Genomic DNA, 24,401 nt, shown 5'->3' with positions numbered 1-24,401 from the left:
TCAATCACCATCCTTAATGTGCATCTAACTTATAACATTAATACCCAAAATAAGTTACAATTTTTTATATCTTATTAAGTTGAAGTGTAGTAAAAAAGAATCCAAGAGCAACGACAATGAAAAATGCCATAATGATACATCCATTTTGTCTTATGTAATTTCTTCTTTAAACTCCATCATATAGCTTAATCTCAATTTCTTTAATTTTGTCCTCCAACTCCTTTAATCTATCATGAACTTCCATCTTCTGCACTTCCACCATCGTATAGTCAGACTCAGTTATGAGCTCATCCAGCCACTTAAAATATTTGCAATGTATTGAAGGAGTCTACAATTATAAACAATTATTTTTTAATCAACCTAATTACAGAGAAGATTATAAGATGGAGTGAATACTAATGTACCTTAAAATAACTGCAACCAAAGAACAACCTATTTGGGTTATTTGATGTGGTGGATTCAAAAAGAATCGCATAAGCTCCACAATTGCAAGTTGGATGTGTGAACTTCTTCCTTGCCATGTGAACATTGCCAGAGTTGTTACTTGAAGAGCCCATCGACTTCTCTTTCCATTAGCGACGGATTGAACCTGATGAATGCTCTTCTATGTCATCACAAAAGGTAGGGTTTGATATCTAAGGTTCACATCAACATTTGTGTTTGCTCTTTTCAAGAACTGGAATCAAAACTGCAACGTTTTTTATGACTTTGTATAGGCTTTTTGTCCTATCAACTATAGCCAGTCCGCGTATAAGAGTGACAGGTACACGTAGCCTTTTTTTGGTTACTATTTACCCGAAAACCTACAAGAGGGTCTTTTCGGTCACACGGAGAGAATGGATAAGGATCGCGTTGTTATTTTCTAATGGTCAGGAAGTGCTAGGTCCTTTTCGTAAATGGTTAGGGACGGGGTGGGGTTTAACTCGTAGAATTAAGGCTGTTTTAATTATACCCAGTTCTCTCCTCTCTACACCCTCTGAATCTCCCTTTTCTCCACTATGCCTCCACTGCTTCCTCCGCCTCACTTCTGCACACCTCCGCTTCTGCTCTCCTCCCCTACCATGCTCTCGGCCTCTACCCCTTTCTTCTCCACTGCTCCTCCGCCTCTGCATCTGCTCACTACACCTGTTAGCCACCATGCCCCCACCACGCTTCCGCATTTGTTCTCGCCCACTACCCATTCACCTATGGCCTCCTCCCCCACCATGCTTGGGCTCTACCTCTGCCAATCATTTGCCTTTCTCTCTCTCTCTGGTCTGCTTGATCTACCACAACAACGATGTCTCCAAATCTATCATCCTTCCAATTGTAACATCGTCACCCGCCATCTTTCCTTCCTTGCTGTCCTTTTTCTCTGCTTCTTAGATCTGCAACAACGTCATCTGTATTCCAACTATTTCTCCTTTATTGTGCCACCACTAACAAATTTGATATTTTTTCATTAATTTCAGTTTATCGTTGTTGAATTTATGATGAATGTGGTATGATGAATTCCTAATGGGTGAAGAGGCAGAGCAGCCACTCCATGACAACGATGGAGGAAGGAGATAGGGTAAAAAGAAGCAGGGGCGAGTTGACTAGTTAGCGGTGTCAATGATTAAGGTGACACAGGAATGGAATAAGAAATTATGAACAACTCTGACTTTTTTTTCTCTTTTCGAAAACGGTAAATGGGAGCAAAGTTTAAATTAGGTTTTTAATTTTAAAGATAAGAAATAAAATAAGTATTGAAGTGTATAATAAATATTTTAACTAAAAAAAATTGATTTAGAAATATTTAAAAATTAAAAAATATATGGAACATTGATTCACCAAATAATTTGAAGAGTATATAAAGTACTGATTCACCAAACTATTGAAGAGTATTGTAATATCCACCAAAGTAGCAGTGGAAGGTTGGAGATTAGGGATAGGGGTAGGACACAATTAGATTATAGTTGCAATTTAGGTTAAAATAAGTTAAGAAATCATTTTAAAATTTTGAATAATGTTTTAGAGGTTAGATAATTTTGTCAATCAAAACTTATTTTTTATGAGTATAACTTTAATTTTATTTTTTTAGATAAATTTATTAACATCTAAATTTTTTATGGTTAAAAATAATTATTTACTCCAAATAAACTATTTTCATTATGCATGACAAATTTATGCATAAAGCCAAAAAAATATACAAGCTTTTTTTTACAGAAATAAATCCTTTGAAGTAAGAAAGAAAGTAATTGAAAAGTTAATAAACTAGAATTTGTGATTTATTTTATAGTTTTACTATATTAACTTAAAGGTAATTAAACTTTTATATTTTATTTTACCAACTTTTTACTTTTAAAAAATGATCTCTTCTCTCAACAAGCATAATGTATTTTTTATTTTCCATATGGAGAGAGAGCATATTTTTTTGGTTCTACGAATTTTTACTTGTTATAGCCTAATAAGTAATTTCTAACTGTGAATAAGAGTTGATAATCATTGTTTCCATATGACCAAAAAAGGAAAATCATTTTTTTCCGTTTTCTTTACTTTCCTTGGAGGGACAAGATCTTTATTCGTTTATTTCACTACTTTTCTTGAAGCCCCATTACAAGTTCACACTTTAGTGAGCCTAATCAGTGAACCATTGATCAGAAAAATCTTCAAACTGCTGCTACCTTATGGATAGCCAAGTTTCTGCCATGGCTTTTTATTTTATTGACAAGTTCTCAACTATACAAGAGCACACCGAAAATGCTCAGTGATAGCATAAAATTTAGAAGTTATATAAAAACTGAATTAATAATCTTGCTTTTGAGGATGGAGGATGTTAGCTCTATGTTTGTCCTTTGATGAACTTCAATTTGGGAATATAGAAATCAACAACATGCTCCTTCCAAATGCCATCATCAAGGTATTCCTCAAAGAAACTTGCTTCCCCACTTGATCTTATAACTAATGCAGCACTGCTCCTTGTGCCATAAAGACCCTGCATAAAAGAAATGGAATGAATACTCGCAGTCGCAGATTAAGAAGTGAAATGAATACTTAACTATTTTTCAGTAATTCAATCACGTCTATTTTCTTCAATGATTATTCACCTGTCAATTGTAAAAAGTAACTATTTTCGCTGACTTGATAATACTTAACTAGATGTATATATAAAACTCTTTTACATATCAATGCATTAAAATTAAATTTTTTTTCTTCTTAAAAACTAATTTTTCTGAAATAAAAATATTGATAAAACTAGTTTAGATAATTACTCTAGAACATAATAATGACAAATAGAAAAAAATAGAGATGAGAGAATAAATGTTGTTAATTTACCAGTGGTGTTTGTACTTCAACAAAAATGGAGCTCAAACTAAGCTCCCAATCAAGAGAGCAAATATGAGGTAAACCACTCTGGTCAGCTTTAACTTTGTCCTTCATTAGCTTTTGGATCATTTCCTTAACAGGAATCTCACCTTTTCCATACTTAGCAAGCTGTTCTTTGAAACTCTGTTCAAGACGCTGAGTCTAAAAAAATATAGAGAGATAAGAAAAATAAAAGGGAAAAACAGAAATTAGAATTTCGTTAAATTAAAATTTCGGATTTTAGCTGGCAAACGGTTCGAAATAGGAATAAGTTTATCCATCCACGATTGGATAGGGAATAATTATTAGGGGTTTTTGTCTATAAACTGAAATTCAATATTAACTCCCTAGTTTATAATGTTATATACTGAGCATTATTTTTGAGAAATTATTTATTTTCTTATTTTATTAAACCATCTAGTCACATTGTATTAGAATTAAAAAGATTTTTTTTTTAATTTCTTCTGAAGGAGTTATCTATACAAGAGAGACTAGTGTTTTCTTTTTTTTTTAAAGAGAGAATGTTATTGTTATTTTCTTGTAAAAAATAGAATGAAGTTATAATGTTTAAAATATTCAATTATCTCCGTATTACGAAAAAAAAAATTCAAGTTCTTATTTCTCATTTTTATATTTTAGCTATAGCATCAATTTGATACCTAATACGTAATTTTAAATATGTAGATTTCATATTTCCATGTGCAAAATTTTAATTATAGATGCGTCTAGTTTTATATTTTTTGGTATATAATTTTTTAATTTAGACATAGAATTTATCTTTTAACAGATTTTTTGTCCTAAAATAATTAATTAACTAACATGACTGTTTCTATTAATGGTGAATTTCATTTTGGAAATCACATCTTAATAAATTAAAGCCAGTCTACATGTCGCTGATATAGCTTTCAGTTGATTAGTACATTATATATATTTTGGCGCACAACCTAATATATATAAATACACACACGTGGTTATGATACGGTAACTATGATCGCTATACAAGTTTTTGTTGAAATTAAAGTTATATTTTTTTATATTTTAATAATAACTTTTTATATTTTAAATTAAAAAATTATTAAATAATATAAAACTACTTTAATTTTTAGTAATTTAAAGTGCCGTAACCACCACACACACACACATATATATTCTTTTCTTATGCATAACTAACCTTGTGCCAGGGTGTGTCAAGTTTGGCATTAGAAAGCACATGGAGTCCTGGAGAAACCTCTTCAATGGTAATAGGTTGTCCTTTGGGTCTGTTGGAGATGTATACCATGGATTTTGACTTAATATCGATCACAATTAAGTTGAAACCATTGTAATAATGAGCTTCTCCTTTTAGGCTTTCTGCAAATTCTTTGGGACTTTTGTTGCTCTGCAATTTTCCATTCAAACAGAGGAATTCAGTTAACATCCAAGAGAAATGGGAGAATTATGCGTATGATAAGAGCAAGGTTTCGTTTTGTCTTGAGCAATCGAGTGTAATTAAAATAATGGTCAAGAAATGATCCACTACACACTTTAGATTTTTCACATCAACCCATTCAATTCATTTTCTATGCATTAAAAATTGATAAATAGTGCGTTTATTTATAGATGGATAAAGTATATTTTTTTTTGAAATTTGTTTAAAAATTTAAAAATATTTTTAAGTTTTATTTTATTTTAATTTATCTTAAAAGTTTTTAATTTGTTCAAATTTATTTTAATGACTAATTTTTTTTAAAGAAATTATGATTAATTCAATAATAATTTTATAAAATAATTTTTAATATAAACAAATTAAACATAATTATCTTACATTATTATTATTATTATTATCATACATTATTATTAAATTGATCTTAAACTTTATGAAATTTAAAAATCAGCAATATATTTAATATAAATTAAAAAATTCTAAAAAAATAAAATTTAAAAATATTTTTAAATTTGTTGACAAATTTCAAATATAAAATATACTTTATCCTTTATACTTGATTTTACTTCTATTCAAGAAGTGTTTCCATCCACTTCTAAAAAAAGATATTTTTTAAAAAGTAAAAATAATTTAGTATTTAAATATCTTTAAATTTTTAGTTATAAATTATATTTTGGTATAGTAATATAAAATAATTTTTATTTATTTATTACGTTAAAATTTCTTTAAAATAAAATATTTTTTTTTAAAAAAAAAGAGTTATAGAATTTTGAAAAATATATTTTTTATTTTTTTAATACTTTCATTTTTACTTAAAAAAAATTTATCAAATACACTAAATTTTTTTTAAAAAAAAAATTTTACCATTTAATGACATTCTAACACACACTCTTAATCAAATTTTATAGAGCTTAGTGACCTTACTTATCTTTATTACTCATCTATCTTTTTATCTTTAAATTTGGAAAATATCTTGATAGATACTAACAACTTTTGGTGACATTGTATATCACTAAGAAAAATTCTTACATATATCACTTATTCTGAATATTTTAAACTGCAAAATAATTTGAAATACTAACTCATCTTTTTTATTTTTCTCTTAATTTTTAAATAAAAAAATTTGAATTTTTTTAGCATTTTAATGGTTTAAAAAAAAGTACTATTTATTCTAAATTTTTTTAAATTTAAAAATTAATAAAATAATTAAAAAAATAAATTAAGAGTCTCAATCAATACTCTTTCACTTGAGTAAAGTAAAATTGGCATGTAAGAAGCAAATATAGTATTAGTATTAGTAGAATAGTAGTGATACACCTACCTTGAGAAATAAGAGGGGTAAGTCACCCCGGGATTTTGCCTCAGGAAGGGTATGAAGCTCCAAAACATTTGTAAGAAAAGCAATCCTTCCTTCTCTTGAACAACCCATCCATGTTCCTCCTGCTATCTCATCCCTCCCTCCCAATATATCACTTCCTTCCCACCATGACACTTCCTTCGTAGGCCTATATATCTCCTTACCCAAATTAAATCAATTAGTATATCATATAAAAATAAACACCATTCCCAAAAATAAAAACTTGCCTGTTGTGATATTCATCTCTGTTGTTGAAGAGAAGAAAAGGGTAGAGTGGGTGGGCTTGCCACAGAAACAAAGCTATACACATTATTCTTGTGAATGAATCAAGTAGCTACAAGCAATGATAAAAACTAGAAATAAAGCACTCCTATTCTAGTAATCTTGTGATGCACTATGTTAGTAGTAATATTCTTATTGAGAATGGCTGATTTATAGTTGTCCTATGCTACCCACTTAATGACGTGTATAAATGAAGAGGTGCCAAATTCGGGAGTTTCGAAGAGTAATATATTACAGCTGCCATTCAAGACTAAATAAAATATTATTTGTTCTATCTTTTGCCTTATGATTGGATTATTATTAATTAATTTATCGGAAGTCCATTGTTTCCCTTCTATTCCCAATCCTACAGGCTACAGCCTCTTCGAGTAGCAAATGGGTTTATTAACTTACATATCAAAAGCGATAAGCATCCAGATATTCGTGATATAAAAAATTTAAGTATTATTTAATAGTTATTAATTTATATTTTTAAATATTAAAATATTTAAATTTATGTATTTTTAAATAAAATAATTTTTTATATTTAATTTTAATCTATTTATTTTATTTTTTATTTTAATTTTAATTTTTTAATATTAATTATTCTCTTTTTATTATTTTTCGTTTTATATTATTTAATATCAGATTTTAAGTATTAGATTAATTTTTATTAGTCTATATTTATTTTTTTTGTGTCCTATAAAAAAATTCTGGCGTTTCTCGCGTCTTTATTCTTATTTTTTTTTTTTTTTGTGTTTTATTATTGTTTTATTGTTATTCTTAATTTTATTGTTTAAAATAAAAAATACCTCCAAAACCTCGTACGTCTTATGACCTTATTCTCTTTTCTTGGAAATCTTCATTCTTATCTTCACATGAATTTTTTTGCTATTTCTTTTATTATTCTTTTATTCTCTTTTCGTGCGTCTTTATTTTTACTGGTAATGTCTTTTTTCATTTTTAATTTTTTTTATCTCAAAGGGATTTGATTTAAAAAAAAATTGAGCAGTAGCCTTTATGTTTCTTTAAGAAAAAAAAGCATATAATGTGAAAAAATACAAGAATAAAGTAAAAAAAAAAAATATCTTTTTTTTTATATTTATTTATTTTTTATACACTATGTTTCAACTACAAAATTTGAAAACAATTTTTTTTAAAAAAAAGATTAATACGTAGTTTAAATGTTCGTGATATGAAGAATTCAAATATTATTTAATAGTTATTAATTTATATTTTTAAGTATTAAAATGTTAGTAAAACAAACTGCCATGTTATTCGGGTTATTTTTTGTTCAGCTAGAATTTGCAGAAAAATTGTAATTTTACAAGTTTTGTTCGTAGAATGTCTAAAAGTAATCATGGCAGCTTCAGCTGCTAATCAGGATCACGACAAGCTCGTGCATGATAACGAGGAGAATCAGGTTTTTCACTTTGAGAATGAAGATATTAAGAAAGGAATGGAAAAATGCACAAAGAACCTGGTGGACAGACTCATGCCAGACAAACAATTCAGTGTTGAAACTCTTGAAGTCGCGCTATATGCCATATGGAGACAACCAGAGGGCCTTAAGGTGATGGACCATAGGAAAAATCTATTTCAATTTTTCTTTGAAAAGAAAAATGATCTGGTTCGAATAGATAAGGGGACACCGTGGTTGTTTAAAAAATTACATTTTAAATCTACGGAGGTGGTTCGTAGAGATTGAGATTAATGAGAAGAAATTTACTTTGGTTTCCATATGGGTGCAGATGTAGGGACTACCTGAGCAATGCAAGACAGCACGTTTAGGGAGAAAGTGGGAGAGGAGAGGCGATGGGGAAGGTCATAGATGCTGATGTGTTCATTATGAGGGAAAAAGAAGAAACAATTCTCAAAATTCAAATACTACTAGGCATAACTAAGCCTTTGAGAAAGATTTTAAAAATTGCAGGCAGAAATAACAAAGTCATAGAGACTCAGATAAAGTATGAGAGAATTGGAAACTTCTGCCACTATTGTGGCTGTGTAGGGCATGAAATCGGAGCTTGTAGCCAATATGTGGAGGACTCGGTGAAGAGAATTCAACAGGAGGAATAGTGGGACCTTGGCTACGAGCTGAACAACTTGGGAGGAAAACTGGAAACCAAAAGGAAAATCAGCACCCGAATTGGAGGAACAAGGCTGGAGGAGGGAGAGAGAGATCGAACAAACTAACACCGGTGTGTTTAATCAAAGGTTTTGTCAACCTATCTGTCCAGGATAATAATTCACAGGTGCAGGAGGAAGGAGATGAAGTACATAGCATAAAGAATGGTAATAATACAGTGGAGAAAAATGGAGGTGCATTAGAGGATCAACATATTTTGGGAGACAAGGAAAATGTGGATGAAAATAGAGCTGAACAAATACATAAAAATTGTTCGGATTATGTATTTTCTATTAGAGTAGGGGAGGAATCTGGAGGTAATAAGGGAGGTAGAAAGAAGAATATGAAATATCTAACAAGGAGGAAATATTCTTTCAAATTAATCTCAGGGGTTAAGCGACAATATGAAGACATTGGTGAAGGATCACAAAATAAAAAACCATGCTCGGAAGAACAACATTTGACTGAAAAGGGGGAAGGTGCTGCCCATAATTTGGCACCCCAAGAGACATGAAGATGGAAATGTGAAACTGTCGGAGTTTAGGGAAATCCCTGATAGTTCACAGCATCAAAGGAATTTTTAAATCTCATTCTCCCGAGGTTTTATTCTTATGCGAGACAAAGAACAATTCCTTGACTGCGGAGGGTGTGCTGCGGAGAGTTGAATATAATTCTATGTTCTTAGTGGACCCGATTGGGTTGGCAAGTGGTCTGGTGGTAGTGTGGAAAGACAATATTCAAGTTTAGATTCTCATACATGATAACTTTTTTATTCATTTCACAGGTGATGATCGAAAGCAAGGCAAAAATGGGAGGTTATAGGAGTGCACTTGAGTACGGAAGAGGTGAGAAGAATTGAGTAATATAATCGAGTGTTACAGCTTATGGAGACTGGTGGAGATAAGTTAGTTGTCATAGGAGATTTCAATGCAATCAAGGCAAATTACGAGAAGGAGGGTGGCAGAGCAAATTCAAGTACTTCCATACAAAATTTCAATGATTTTAACAATGATGGGGGTTTAATTGATTTGGGTTATGAAGGGAATAAGTTCACGTGGAGTAATCGGCAATTTGAAGAAAACATTGTTAAGGAGAGGCTGGATAGAGCCTTAGCAACCAGTGCTTGGAGAAATGATTGGCCAAATGTTGTTGTCATGCACTAGGAGAACATAGGATCTGATCATAGACTAATTTTATTAAGTATAGAGAAGGAAGGGAAGAGGTTTAAGAGAAGATTCAGATTTCAAGAAAGATGGTGTGAGATGGGAGATGTTACTGCCATTGTGAAGGAGACTTGGAGAGAAGGAGTGGAAGGTTCACCAATGTTTCAACTTGCAACTAAACTAAAAAAATGCAGACATAAACTTGTGGATTGGCAAAAGTCATCCTGCTCTAACTCTAAGGTCAGAATTCTTAATGTCATAGAGAATTTGGCTAAAGAGGTTAGAAAAGGAGAGCATGCCAATGGCATGTAATCCGAAATCTAGAGGCTGAATTAGAGAAAGTTCTGGACCAAGAGGAGAGATATTGGCGAGAAAAATCTAGATTTAATTGGCTAAATTGGGGCGACTGGAACACTAAGTTCTTTCACTCCAAGTTCCAAGCAGGGAATAGAAGAAATAGAATACAGTATTTGAAGGATGAAGAAGGGAATACAGCAATGATGCATTAGCATCTTTTCCTTATTTTCTGTTGATTTTAAGTTATAATTTATTGAGTTTAAGTATATTTCAGTACTAAAATCCTCTTTGGATGCTACTTTAAGTTGTTTTGGTATTTTAATTATTTCAGGTGAAGTTTGGATCAGTTTGGCAGAGTTTTGTGCAAGAAAGAGAATAATTGGTGCTGTCCACTTGGGCGCTAAACGCCCAGCTGGCGTTTAGCGCCAGCAACTCATCAATGCAAGAGGAGTTTCTGCCATCAAGGGCACTAAACGCTACAACTGGCGTTTAGCGCCAAGCAATCCGGATCACAACCTCATCAAAGGAGCATCCTTAGTTGGATTTAGCTTTTAACGACTCTATTTTATTTTGTTTTAGTTATTTTTATTTACAAACAAAATCTTTTAGCTTTAGAATTTATTATTTTATTTTAGTTTCAAATCAAATTAGGTTAGATATAAAAGGGAAAAGATTCACCCTTTGAGGGGATCTTGTCACTTCCACACTTTCACATTTTTTTGAACCCTAGTTTTCTCGCTGAAGCATGAGCCACTAAACCTCTTTGGTTAAGGTTAGGAGCTTCGTTTATTTCTATGGATTAAGACTATTACTATTCTATTTTAATTAATGTATTGATTCAATTTCAAGGATTACTTTCGTTCTTCTTTTTATGAATCTGGGTAGATCGGAAGAATAACCTTTATTCTATATTCATTCTTGCGATTCTTGGAAGAGATATCTCACCTGAACAATAGCTTGAAAGTAAATTTCTCCTAAATTATTAATTACTTGAACTAATCGGGATACGTGACATATAATCCTCTTAGCTTTGGTAATTAGGATTTTTGTGGCCATAAACTAGAATTGAACTTTACCCTCTAATCGAAATTAAGTGAACAAGACATTAGCTGTTAACTAGATTTGAGGAGACTAAATCACTAAGACATTAGGGTTAAGTCACTGACAGTTTGCCATGAAATAAATCTTGCATGATTAAAATAGTTGGTAAGAAAACTTAATTCGAAAAAGTAAACACCTCCGATACCTTGACTACTTTCTCTCGTATACTTCACACCATTCTCACTATTTGCATTTTCTACTCTCTGAACTACTATTTAGTGCTTTTTGAACCCTCAAAACACCACTTTCTACTTTCTTGACTAAGTGATTCATTCAACCACAGTTGCTTAGTCTATCAATCCTTGTGGAATCGATCCTCACTCACCTGAGGTATTACTTGGTACGACCCGGTACACTTGCTGGTTAGTTTGTAGTTTTGGAATACCGCACCAAGCAACAGAGGTGGAAGAAATAACAGAAAAAATCCAGAAGTATTCTGAGACTCTTTTTACCTCAAGCAACTTGAAGGACCCAGCCAAAGAGATTCAGGATATTCCAAAGAAAATAGATGCAGTAACTAACTAATGAATCCATATTTAATGATAAATTTTGGATTGATTTGAGTGGATTTCTTTATATAAACCAACATTTATTCACCTAAATAGCATGCTTTTATGTTTTCTCTCTAAATTATGTCTAATTGTGAAAACATGCTATTTTGTGCTTAATTTAATCAATTTTATTCCATTTTCATTCCATTCAATGCCTTGATGTTTTTGATGAGTGATTTCAGGTGTAATAGGTAGGAGTGGCTTGATAAGAGTGAAAGAGAAGCACGCAATTGGGAGAAAACATGAAGAAAATAAAGGAGAAAAGCATTTCAGAGTGTGCCCACGCACACTTTCTGTGCCTACGCACAAGGGTGAAAATCAGCACATGTGCCCACACACATCTCTGTGCGTACGCACAAGAGAAAAATCAGCAAGTGTGCGTACGCACACATCTGTACGTACGCGTCGGTACCAGCACGTGACCTCATTAAAATGTCATGTGGCTCGCGAATTTGGGGCCTTTTTGGCCCAGTTCTAGAAGGTTGAAGCTGAAATCAAAGTACTATATGAAAGGGCAACAACACATGAAAGGGAGCTCACTTTTAGATTAGAAAACACATCGTAGGAGTAGGAGTAGTATAGCATACAAATTTTCTCTTAGGATTTTAATTAGGTTTTCAATGTAGTATTTTATAGTTCAATTTTGATCTTGGATCCTAGCTTGTTTCTATTGTAAGTATCTCTTTAATTTTCTCTTTTATCATATTACTTGTTCTACACTTTCTTATATTTTCATTTCCTTTATCAATATATACATAGTTTGGCAATTTTGAGTTTGAGTTAATGAATTTGTTGTTTGATGGCTTTTATATGTTTATTTGAGTTACCTTTGTTGATTTTAATCATTTGTGGTTCATAGTTTTTAACAATTTCCCAATTTTGCCATGTTTATTGATTATGCCCACTATGTATTTGATAAAATGCCAATTTTGATTATGGGGTAAATTTCCACTGCTTGGCTTGGAGAAATGAGTATATGGATTACTAGAGTCATAATGTCCGACATTTGTGGATTAAGCACAATTATGCTCACTTGACTTACTCTTCGATGTTAACAGTTGACTAGGTGAGATTAATCCATCATAATTATCATAGTTGTGGTTATGTCAAGGAAGGAATTCCATAACTCATCCCAAGTCAAGGCTTCCATTTATGTTTTGAACCACATTTTCACCACTTTAAAGCTTTACTTGTTTATATTACATACATAGTTCTTTTATTCCTTTATTAGTTTATTAATTGTAAATCGTTCTTTTATCTCTTTATTGCTTCCTTATTATTGAAAACCCTCTTGATCATCACAACCAATTTTATACAGTTGTTGGCACTAGTTCCTAGGGAAGACGACCCGATGTTTAACTACTCTCGGTTATTATCATTTTGAAATTAAACTTTGATTGATGGTCGATTGTCGGGTTGGGACTATACTTGCAACACCAATCTTGTTTTGAGAAAATTCCTAGCCCGCTCTAGGCCATCATCACTAACCGAAGGCTAGTCAGACCAGTGACAGAAAAAGAGATCAATGTGGCAGTTTTTCTATCAACCCCTTCTCTGCACCTGGGGATGATGGATTCACTACTAATTGGGATGTGATTAAGGAGGACGTCATCAGAGCAGTTAGAAATTTTTTCTCTGGAGGTAAACTACTTAAGGCTTTTATTCATACAAATATTTGCTTAATTCTTAAAATTTCAAATACTACGAATATGAAGCAAATTAGACCTATAAGCCTTAGTAGTGTATTTTATAAAATTATATCCAAGATCTTGGTGCACAGGTTGCAGTTTGTTATGAATAGATTGATCAGTGATACACAAAGTACTTTTGTTAAAGGAAGACTGATTAGTGACAATGTATTAATTACACATGAATTCATGCATTTTCGAAAGAACAAGAAATATGGGAGTCATGATTCTGTTTTGAAGATCGATATGAGTAAAGCATATGATAGGATGGAATGGTCTTTCATATGGTCTATGATGAGAAAGTTGGGCTTTTGTAATAAATGAGTGGATTGGATTAAGGAGTATGTGATGACAGTTTCTTATTCTGCTTCTGTGGATGGTCAACCTCATTGTTTCTTTAAACCATGTAGAGGGGTGCAGCAAGGTCACCCCCTCTTTTCCCATCGTTTTCTATTTTGTGCAAAGGGACTTTTCCATCTGCTCCAGAGAGGAGAACAGAGACAAAAATTTTCTGGATTGAGACTTAATCACCGATGCTCCAAAATCAATAACTTATTTTTTTGTAGATGTCTCAATACTGTTCAATAAGGCTACAAAAGAGGATTGTCGGGGACTAATTCATATTTTACAAAGTTACGAGGATATTAGTGGTCAGAAGGTCAACTTGGATAAATCATCAGTGTTCTTTAGTAGAAATACACCAGTGCATACGCAAGATTTCCTAGCTAACATACTCCAAATTCCTCATATTGACAATCAAGACAAATATTTAGGACTTCTGTCAGTCATCCAAAGGTCTAAAAGGGCAACATTTAATTACATAAAGGATAAAGTTACGCAAAAGCTTCAACACTGGAAAAATGCTTTACTTTCGTCAAGTGGCACGGAGATGTTAATAAAAGCTGTCACAATTGCTATACCACTTTACACCTTAAACTGTTTCAAGCTGTCAGAAAGCTACTCAAAGAAATTTAGAAGGCAATTTTTGCAATTCTGGTGGGGACAAAAGGAAAGTGAAAGGAGGATGCAATGGATAATTTGGAGAATTACTTGTAGGCCAAAAGAACAATGGGGATTGAACTTCAAGGATCTAAAAGCTTTCAACCTTGCTATGTTAGCTAAGCAAGGGTGGAGACTACTGACCAGACCTAATTCCCTGATTTCTATGATTTATAAAAGTAAATACTATATATTTTCTAGTTTTCTATGGGATGAGATAGGTACTAACCCCTCATGGGGTTAGAAGAGCGTGTTGGAGGGTTGAAAAATTCCGAAAAAGGCATTCTCTGGGAAATAGGATAAGGCAGCATGATAAGTATTAAATAGAATTCACGGGTTAAAGAGTTTACTATCATAACACCTGTAACTAATGCAAATACAGAATACACTCTACAATGGGTTGTAAAAATACCAAACAGACAATAGAATCAAACAAAAATAAAAGAACATTTCAATCTAGTAATAGCAGAGGCAATTATTAACATAGAAATTGTAGAAGGAGAAGACTACATTACCTAGTTGAAGGAGAAGAAGGGAAGCTATTCAGTCTCATCTAGTTATAAACTTGCATTTCAGGTTTATCATCCTCCAGTGAAATTTCTTCCTATCCAGTGCAAAAAAAAAAAAAAAACATATGGTCAGGAATATGGAGTCTTAAAAGCAAACCCAAGGTAAAGAATTTCTTATGGAAGCTAATGCATAATGGATACCAGTCAAATTAAAGCTCTACACTCGAATCCCCAAGTTAACCCTATTTGTCCTCGGTGTAACTCAACAGAGGAATCGACTTCACATTGTTTATGGGTCTGTCCAGATTTAGTAGAAGCTTGGAGGCTATTGGGTATTCATCTCCCAGCAGTTACCAATGAGCCTTGGTGGTGGTGGGAAGAATTGCAAAATCAGAACAAAGGATGAAGACAATTGAAGGAGATAAAAGAACTTGTAGCTAACCTAGCATGGCAGATTTGAAAATTTAGAAATGAGCAAATTTTTGAAAGTAAGAGGAAAGTGCCTGTGAAAGTTGTTCACGCTGCTCGAAAGCTCATGGAGGAGTGCACGACTGACATTAGGATTTTTGCTAGTAAAGAATTTTAATAAAATAGTCGCGTTGTAGATATAGTCTCTAAACCAGCAGAAATCCCTTCGTACAAATGTTTTGGTTGTCACAAGTAACAAACCCCTAAATAAATTGTTAACCGAGTATTTAAACCTCGGGTCGTCTTCTCAAGAAACTGCAGGGAAGTATGTTCTTATTATTGGTTATGGAGATTGTAAATTCGGGGTTTCAAGAGTGAGGAGCAGTTATGACAAATAATTTAAATAGCAATTAAAATAAATAAATAACTGTAAAATAAACTTTTGGCAAGTTATGAGAAATTGGAAGTCCAGACTTAGTTATCCTTATCAATAATAATGAAAGTTGAATCTTAATTCCACTTAGTTGACCTTTACTAAAGCAAAGGAAAGTCAAGAGACTAATTAGTTTGATCTTCGAATCCTATTTATTTCCTAAGAAAATGTTGTGATTATTGAAGTTCAGTTCAATTAGCAAAGATAACAGTTATCAATTATGTTGAGATAAGATAACTCCTGAGTTACTGATTTCTTAACCAAAACCAAAAGGGGAAAAAGTAAATTTACTGGAATAAAAATGCCTTCAGATGTAAAGCAACAATAACATAAATTAAAGAAAGCAATCATAAACTAAAATACCTCAAATAACATTAATAAGAGAAATTATAATCTAACATGAAGAGTTCATAAGCCAATTTGGCAACATAAAATATAGATACGAATAAAAGTAGTAGAATAAAAATATAAAAGAAATATTAAACCCGGAATTGAGAGTCACTCCTAAAACTAAGAGAAGTCCTAAATCCTAAGAGAGAGAGGAGAGAACCTCTCTCAAAACTAACCTAAATCATGAGAAGTAACTAAATTGGCGAGCTCCCTCTGAATGGATGCATTCCCACACTTTATAACCTCTGGTCTATGCCTTCTGGACTTGGATTTGGGCCAAAAAGGGCTTCAGAAATCGCTAGGAGCGTTTTCTGCAATTTCTGGTGCGTAGCCTCTGTCACGCGTCCGCGTGGGTCACGCGGTCACGTCATTCAGAGCTTTTCTTGTCACGCAGTCGCGTCAGTCAAGCGGCCGCGTCATATGTGTTTTGCTTAAGGCGCGCAGTCGCGTCAGTCATGCGGCCGCGTCGATGCTTCTTCGCGCTTGGCATGCCTCCGCGTCGTCCATGCGATCGCGTGGATGCCAGTTTCTTCAAGGACTCCGTTTTGTGCTTTCCTTCCATTTTTGTATGTTTCCTTTTCCATCCTTTAAGTCATTCCTGCCTTAGAAGATCTGAAACTACTCAACACACTAATAACGGCATCGAATGGAAATTAAGGTAATTACAATAATTAATTTTAAAGCATAGAAAACATGTTTTTCACATACATCACATAATAAGGAAGGGAAAGTAAAACCATGCAATTAATATGAATAAGTGGGTGAAGGATTGAATAAATCACTCAAATTAAGCACAAAATATATCATAAAATATGGGTTTATCAACGACCCATTGCATTTTCATTTTCCCTTCTTGAAGAAGACTTTACCAAATCCTGTCATTACTTCAATTGCATAGTTGTTTAATTGATTGGTGGAACTTTTTCATGTGGGTCATTATTATGTTTGATGTCCGGTTTTAGACCAATTTTATTCAAGGAATAAAAGTAATTATCTTAGAGATAAAAAAAGGTATTAGAATGTTCAATTTTGTGTATCCTAAATTTATTTATAGTTAGTAGATTAGTCTTTATGTTAGTGGCTTAAAATTTATTTATAAATATCTCATAAACTATTATAGTCAGCATAGAGTGATTAGAGGTGTAAAAAAATCTTTTTTGATTCCGAAATAATACCAGGGTGTAGACAAGTGAGGTTGAATGAGTCTCTCTTGTGTCAGAAAATTGGGTAGAAAACTGAGTGATTTCCTCGATTCAATTCCCAAAATTATAGTGTGGGCAAATTAAATTGAGTGAGTCCCTTTCTTATTGCATAAAAAAAATTTGATTAAAAAAATAAAATGATTTTCTTTGTATTTCATTTTAATCTATTTCTTTTATTTTTTATTTTTTTAATTTATTTTTCTATTTAATTTCAATCTTTTTGTTTATTTCTTATTTCATATAAAAAAGGATATCTTGTTATGATATGGATGGATGCCCATTTAATGACTTGGGCGGCTAATTTTTTCAATAGTAAAGTTCAGTTTTTGAAGACAGATTGAAGTTAATGAAGTTTGAAAGTATAATTTTTGTACGTATATAAATAGAAGCGTGGTATGAGACAAAGGACTTACACACACAACAACAATATATAAAACACTTCTCTCTCTTTTTATATATATGTACGCTGCAACATATAATATTAATGAATATATATATGAATCATCTCTATTATATTAAGATAATAATATTGGTGAATATTAATACTAGAGTTTTATATTTATACTTTTTTATTTTATATTTATTCCCTCTTCCTTATTTATTTATTTCACAACATGTTATCAGTTTGAGACTCTGATCAAAATTTAGGAAGACTCAAGTAATAAATTTTTATTATGCTGAAGCTCTCTCATCTTGAATTTAATGTTCTTGATATATTTGAAAATAACTACTTATCATGGATATTATATTCTGTAATTCATGTTGATTCAATAGATCTTAGAGATATCATTATGACTGAAAATAAAGTATCCCAGAAGGATAAAGTCAAAGTCATGATCTTCCTTCGTCGCCATCTTGACGAAGGATTGAAAAATGAATATCTCACACTAAAAGATCCTGGAAATCTATTGAAGAACCTTGAAGAAAGGTATAATCATCAAAAGATAGTGATACTTTCTCAAGCCCGATATGAGTGGACACACTTGCGTCTACAGGATTTTAAATTCATAAATAAGTACAATTCGGCAATGTTTCAAATTAACTCACGAATAAAATTATGTGGAGGAAAGATAACTGATAATGACATGTTAGAGAAAATTTGCTCGATCTTCTATGCTTTGAATGTGCTCCTATAGCAGCAGTATTGAGAAAAAGAATTTAAAAAATATTCTGAACTAATTTCTTACCTTCTTGTTGCTGAATGAAATAATGAATTTCTTTTAAAAAAATCATGAAGCGCGCCCAGCTAGTACCGCCTTATATGTTTTCTGAAACAAATACGGCAAATTATAACCCCATAAGAGGTAAATGGAAAGGCTTTGGTAAGAAGAAAAATTATGGAAGGAAGAAAAATTATGTTCACAAGAAAGGATCTCACCAGAAGTGAGATAAAGAAATAAATAATGGGCAAAATAAATCAATAGGGGATAAATATTTCTGTTGTGGTAAAAAGGACCATTGGTCACGTATCTATCGTATCCCAAGGCACTTAGTTGATTTTTATCAAGAATTCTTAAAAAAAGATGACAAAAGAAATGAGACAAATTTTGTTTTAAAGGATGTTGTTAAAAATTACACCACTCATTATGAAGTATTTGATTCTTTGAGGATCTTGAAAGAAATATTGGTCATTTAATTAATGATCAAAAAGTTTAATATTTGAGTTCGTTAAGTACTTATATAAATAAATAATGTAAAAAATTTTTGGTTAAGTTTTATTTCCTATGCATTTGAATTTCAAGTATGATGTATATAAATAATGATTAATAAAATATTAATATTTATATTTAACGATTTCAAAATACTAAACATGTCAAGTTCTAAAATAATAATAATAATAATAATAATAATAATAATAATAATAATAATAATAATAATAATAATAAAATTTTTAGTATATAATACTATTCTTATATATAGTGATAAATAGTCCCAATCAGGATTACAAATTTACTGCGCATGCACCTTTACTTATTTTATATTATGATATTATTATTATTATTATTTGTCATTGAAGAAAATGGTAAAGACATATAATAAAGATATTTGTCTTGCGGATAGTGTAAGTTTGCATACTATTCTCAAAAGTAATATATATTTTACTCATCTTGTACCAAAAGAAAAATGTGTTAATACCATTATTGGTTCAGGCAATGTGATAGAAGGCTTCAGAAGAGCTATAATTTTGTTTTCCGAAGGAACAAAATTCATAATATATAATGCACTATTGTCTACTAAGTCTCTAAGGAACTTGTTGAGTTTTAAAGATATTCGCTGAAATGGATATCATTTTGAGACAATGAATAAGGAAAATCACGAGTACTTATATGTCATAACTCATGATTCAAATAAAAATATTATATTAGAAAAGTTACCCCCACTTTCTTCTGAGTTATATTATACCAAAATCAATGCAATTAAATCACGTGCCATTGTAAACCAGAAGTTTACTAACCCAAATAAATTTATAATTTGGCATGATTGATTGGGTCATTGATGAGTCCATATTTGATGATAAATTTTGGATTGAATTAAGTGAATTTCATCATGCAAACCCACATTTATTCACTTAAATAGCATATTTTTGTGTTTTCTCTCTAAATTGTGTCTAATTGTGAAAACATGCTCTTTTGTGCTTAATTTAATTAATTTTATTTTACTTTCATTCCATTCGATGTCTTGATATTTTTGATAAGTGATTTCAGGTGTAATAGATAGGAATGGCTTGATAAGAGTGGAAGAGAAGCATGTAATTAGGAGAAAACATAAAGAAACAAAGGAGAAGAGCTTTCTAGAGTGTGCGTACGCACAACCTCCCGTGCATACGCACGAGATGAAAATCAGCAAGTGTGTGTACACACACACCTGTGCGTACGCACAAGCCCCAACCCGTGACTTCATTAAAAAGTCACGTAGCTCGCGATTTTGGAGGCTTTCAGGCCCATTTCTACTTGGTCTGAAAGCATATAGGGAAGGGCTAGCAAGGGGAGAAGGGACACAACACACTTAGGCATTTTTATTGGAGAGTTTTGGAAGCTTTTAGTTTAATTTTTTCTTAGGTTTTTCTCTCAACTTTCTTAAGATTTAATTAGGGTTTTTATTACAAGTTGCAATTTCCATTTTGATCTTGGATTCTAGCTTGCTTCCATTGTAAGTATTTCTTGATTTTATCTTTAATTACCATCTTTGTGCTACACTTTCTTATAGTTAAAGTCACTTTGTTTATATATACTTACTTTTGTAATTTTGATTTCTAGTTGATGAATTTAATGATTATTGGTTATTATATGTTTGTTTGAGTTGCCATCTTTTGTGACTATGCCCACCAAGTATTTGAGGAAATGTCAATTTTGAATATGGAGTAGATTTTCACTCCTTGGCTTGGGAAAATGAGTATATAGGATACTAGAGTCATAATGTTCGACATTTAGTGATAATTCTTGGATTGTTAGTTGTTCTTGTTTCCACTAACGCTAGCTTTTTACTAAGATAATTAGTAAGTTAGCTAGGATTTGTGGATTAAGAATAATTATGCTCACTTGACTTACTCTTTGATGTTAAGGGTTGACTAGATGAGATTAATCTATTATAATTATCATAGTTGTGGTTATGACAAGGAAGGGATTCCCTAACTCACCCTAAGCCAGGGTTCCATTTATGTTTTGAACCACAATTCTATGATTTTAAGCTTTACTTGTTTTTGCTACATTGATAGTTCTTTAATTCATTTATTAGTTCATTAATTGCAATTTTAATTGTTCTTTAATTCCTTTAATTGTTTGCTTCATTATTGAAACCCCCGATTTCACAACCAAACTTGTGTACTTGTGGTCACTAGTTCCTTGGGAAGAAGACCCGAAATTCTACTCCCGGTTAATTTGGTTTGAATTATGATATCTTTATTCTAAACTTTGATCGTGGGTTGCTTTGTCGGTTGGGACTATACTTGCAACGCAATCTCCTTTCTTGAGAATTTTTTAACCGACGATCAGGTCCGCACCAGTCATCTTGGGACAACCATGATGTAGAGAATTATTAAAAATTTCCATGGATATTCACTAAAAAACCAGAAGATTCTTAAATCTAGTGAATTTTGTTGAGTTGCATGTTCTCAGAGAAAGCTAATTTTAAGGCTATCATCAGTAAAGATTAGATTTGAGTCTTCTAAATTCCTAGAAAGTATTCAAGGCGATATATGTAGACCTATTCATCAACCATGTGGATCTTTTAGATATTTTATGGTCTTATTAGACGTATCTTCGAGATGGTCACATGTGTGTTTATTGTCATCTCGCAATATGACGTTTGCAAGATTACTTGTTCAAATTATTCGATTAAAAGCACATTTTCTAGAAAAACCAATTATAGCAATTCGCCTTGATAATGCTGGTGAATTCACTTCACAAGCCTTTGATTCTTATTGTATGACTAATGAAATAAGTGTTGAACATCCAATAGCTCATGTTCACACACAAAATGAGTTAATTGCTAGACCCCTACTTATGAGAACAAATCTCCCAACCTTTGCTTGGGGCATGCCATTTTACATGCTGCAGCACTTATTCACTTAAGACCAACAAGTTACCACAAATTCTCTCATCGACAATAAGATTTTGGCCAGCAACCAAATATTTTTCATTTGAGAATATTCGAGTGTGTGTTATATGTTTCAATTGTTCCGCCTTATCATCGCCCCAAAATGGGACTCTAAAGAAAATTGAGGATATATGTTGGATATGATTCTCCTTTTATAGTGAGGTATCTTGAGATACGAACTAGAGATGTATTTAAAGCCCGATTTACAGATTGTCATTTTGATGAATCAAATTTTCCAATATTAGGGGGTGAGAATAAGCTTACTGAAAAAGAACTTAATTAGAATGCATCATCCTTGATGCATTTAGATCTTCGATCAGGACAATGTGAACCAGAATAAATGAATCTAACTAAAATTAAAAATTCAACTTATAACCAATACAAATAAATGGGAAAATAGGAAGAATTTACCACAATGGGGGTGTCTCCCACCTAGTACTTTTGGTTAAAGTCCTTAAGTTTGACATTTGGTGAGCTCTTTGTCATGGTGGCTTGTGCTTGAACTTATCTTGAAACTTCCACCAAAGCTTGGACTTCCAATAAGCTCCAACATTTTCAAGTGAATTCACCAAGCCTTGATGAAGTTCGTCACAAGCTTTGAGCTCCCATAGTTGATCTTCTTGTATACTGGGATCCCAAATCTTGTTTCTACACCTGTCTTTAAGTTGATCATTGACGAATAGATCTTTACTAGTAAAGAATTTCACAATTAAATCCTCATTGTTAGTATAGTTTCTAAACCAACAAAGAATCCTTTCATACAAAAGTTTGGTTGTCACTTAAGCAAACCCAATAAAAATAATAACCGAAGTATTCAAACTTCGGGTCGTCTCTCAAGGAATTGCAGGGAAGTGTGTTACTTATAATTGGTTATGAGATTATATCTTTTTGGGTTTTTCAAATAAGGAACAAGAAAATAAAATAACAAGAAAGCAAATTAATAACTAAGAAGGGCTCTTGGCAAGGTATGAGAACTGGATGTCCTATCCTAGTTATCCTTATCAATTGTGATGAGAATTATCCGTTGCTCCCACTTAGTTAACCTCTAACTATGAAGGAAAGTCAAGTAGACCAATCAATTTGATTCCTCAAGTCCTAGTCAACTCCTAAGGAAAGACTAGCTTTAGAGGTATCCAAATCAACCAGCAACTTTCAATTATCAATCAACAAGGAGTTTGATAACTCAAGAGTCTCCAATTACTCAACCAAAGCCAAGAACATAAAAATCTACTCTAAAGTCCAACCAAGCATTTTATCAAACACTTGGAAGGCACAACATAAAAGCATAGAAAACTAGCAAGGAATATTAAAGCCAAATAACCAATTAAAAGCATCAATGATAATAAATAAAGAAAGCACTCATAAATATGAAATACCTCAAATTGCATTAAATAGAGAATCAAATCTAACATGAAAAGTTCATAAATTTAATTGGAAAGATAAATAAACCAGAATGCTAAGACAATTAAAAGTAGAAGAGAAACTAAATTAAAGGAACATTGAACTTGGAATTGAGAAGAAATAAATCTAAAACTAAGAGAAATCCTCCTCTCTCTCTAAAAACTACATCTAAAACCTAAATTGTTTGTAATTGATGAATGAATGAATTCATGGGTGATTCCCCCATTCTGTAGCCTCTATTCTGTGTTCTCGGGCTTGGAATTGGGCCAAAAAGGAGCCCAGAAATTGCCCGCAGTGCTTTCTGCAACTTTCTGCATGTGGCGCATGTCACGCGTATGCGTTGGTCACTCATGCGCATTGTTTGGAGAAATTCCTTGTCACGCGTACGCGTCAGTCACGCATACGCGTCGCTCGTCTTCTGTGCTAGGCACGCGTATGCGTCGCCCATGCGTGCGCATCGCTGCTAGCTTCTCAAAACTTCATTTTTCGTGTTCCTTCCAATTTTGCATGTTTCCTTTCCATCCTCTAAGCCATTCCTGTCCTATAAAGCCTGAAAATACTTAACACACAGATCACGACATCGAATGGTAATAAAGGATAATTAAAATTGACAGTTTAAAGGCCCAGGAAACATGTTTTCAACTATATCACAGAATTAGGAAGGAATTGTAAAATCATGTAAATTATATGAATAAGTGAGCAAGGAATTGATAAAAACCACTCAAATTAGCACAAGATAAACCATAAAATAGTGGTTTATCAATCTCTCCAGACTTAAACATTAGCATGTCCTCATGCTAAACTCAAGAGAAATTATAAAAGAGTGAAGGTAGAATGGTGAAACTTATGCAATGCAACCTAACTAAATGCAAGCTACCTATATGCATCATGCTATTCTAATTACTATCTGTCTATATATATAGGCATACCTGTGGTCAAATTGAGTCAACTTTTCAAGAAATCATATATGCACAATTAAGGACTAAATCATATTGAAACACATTCACAATTGAGTTGAGTTAAACAAAAGAGTTCACAAACTTGCAAGATAAGCAATGATCAAATATGGACATATGGAAATGAGCAATTGAACCCTCACTGGATTTGTGTATGCACTCTGATCACTCAGTGTTTGGGGTTAAACCACTCAAATCTCCTCTAATCATG

At 32.3% G+C, this 24,401-nt stretch overlaps 1 protein-coding gene across 1 annotated transcript; it reads right to left on the bottom strand.

Moving 5' to 3' along the window:
* Nucleotides 1-2,477: 2,477 nt before the first annotated feature.
* LOC112765996 (uncharacterized) lies at nucleotides 2,478-6,594 on the bottom strand. Its single transcript, XM_025811849.3, has 5 exons — nucleotides 6,335-6,594; nucleotides 6,072-6,255; nucleotides 4,499-4,705; nucleotides 3,298-3,489; nucleotides 2,478-2,956 (listed from the first exon to the last, which is right to left on the bottom strand). Exons 1-5 carry the CDS (start codon nucleotides 6,415-6,417, stop codon nucleotides 2,804-2,806), a joined length of 819 nt encoding a protein of 272 aa, XP_025667634.1. The 5' UTR covers nucleotides 6,418-6,594; the 3' UTR covers nucleotides 2,478-2,803.
* Nucleotides 6,595-24,401: the final 17,807 nt, after the last annotated feature.

The sequence above is a fragment of the Arachis hypogaea genome, chromosome 17 (genome assembly GCF_003086295.3).
Source record: "Arachis hypogaea cultivar Tifrunner chromosome 17, arahy.Tifrunner.gnm2.J5K5, whole genome shotgun sequence".
Classification (NCBI taxonomy): Eukaryota; Viridiplantae; Streptophyta; class Magnoliopsida; order Fabales; family Fabaceae; genus Arachis; species Arachis hypogaea.
The sequence above is the reverse complement of the archived record's forward strand: the minus strand, read 5'-3'. Positions and strand labels throughout refer to the sequence as shown.

What these genes read in the sequence shown, in the direction of transcription:
- LOC112765996 (XM_025811849.3), bottom strand. Translation starts at nt 6,417, where the DNA reads ATGTGTATAGCTTTGTTTCTGTGGCAAGCCCACCCACTCTACCCTTTT. An exon ending in TACCCCTCTTATTTCTCAAG is followed by an intron (nt 4,706 to 6,071) that starts GTAGGTGTATCA and finishes GGAAAATTGCAG; the next exon opens with AGCAACAAAAGTCCCAAAGA. An exon ending in TTGACACACCCTGGCACAAG is followed by an intron (nt 3,490 to 4,498) that starts GTTAGTTATGCA and finishes ATATTTTTTTAG; the next exon opens with ACTCAGCGTCTTGAACAGAG.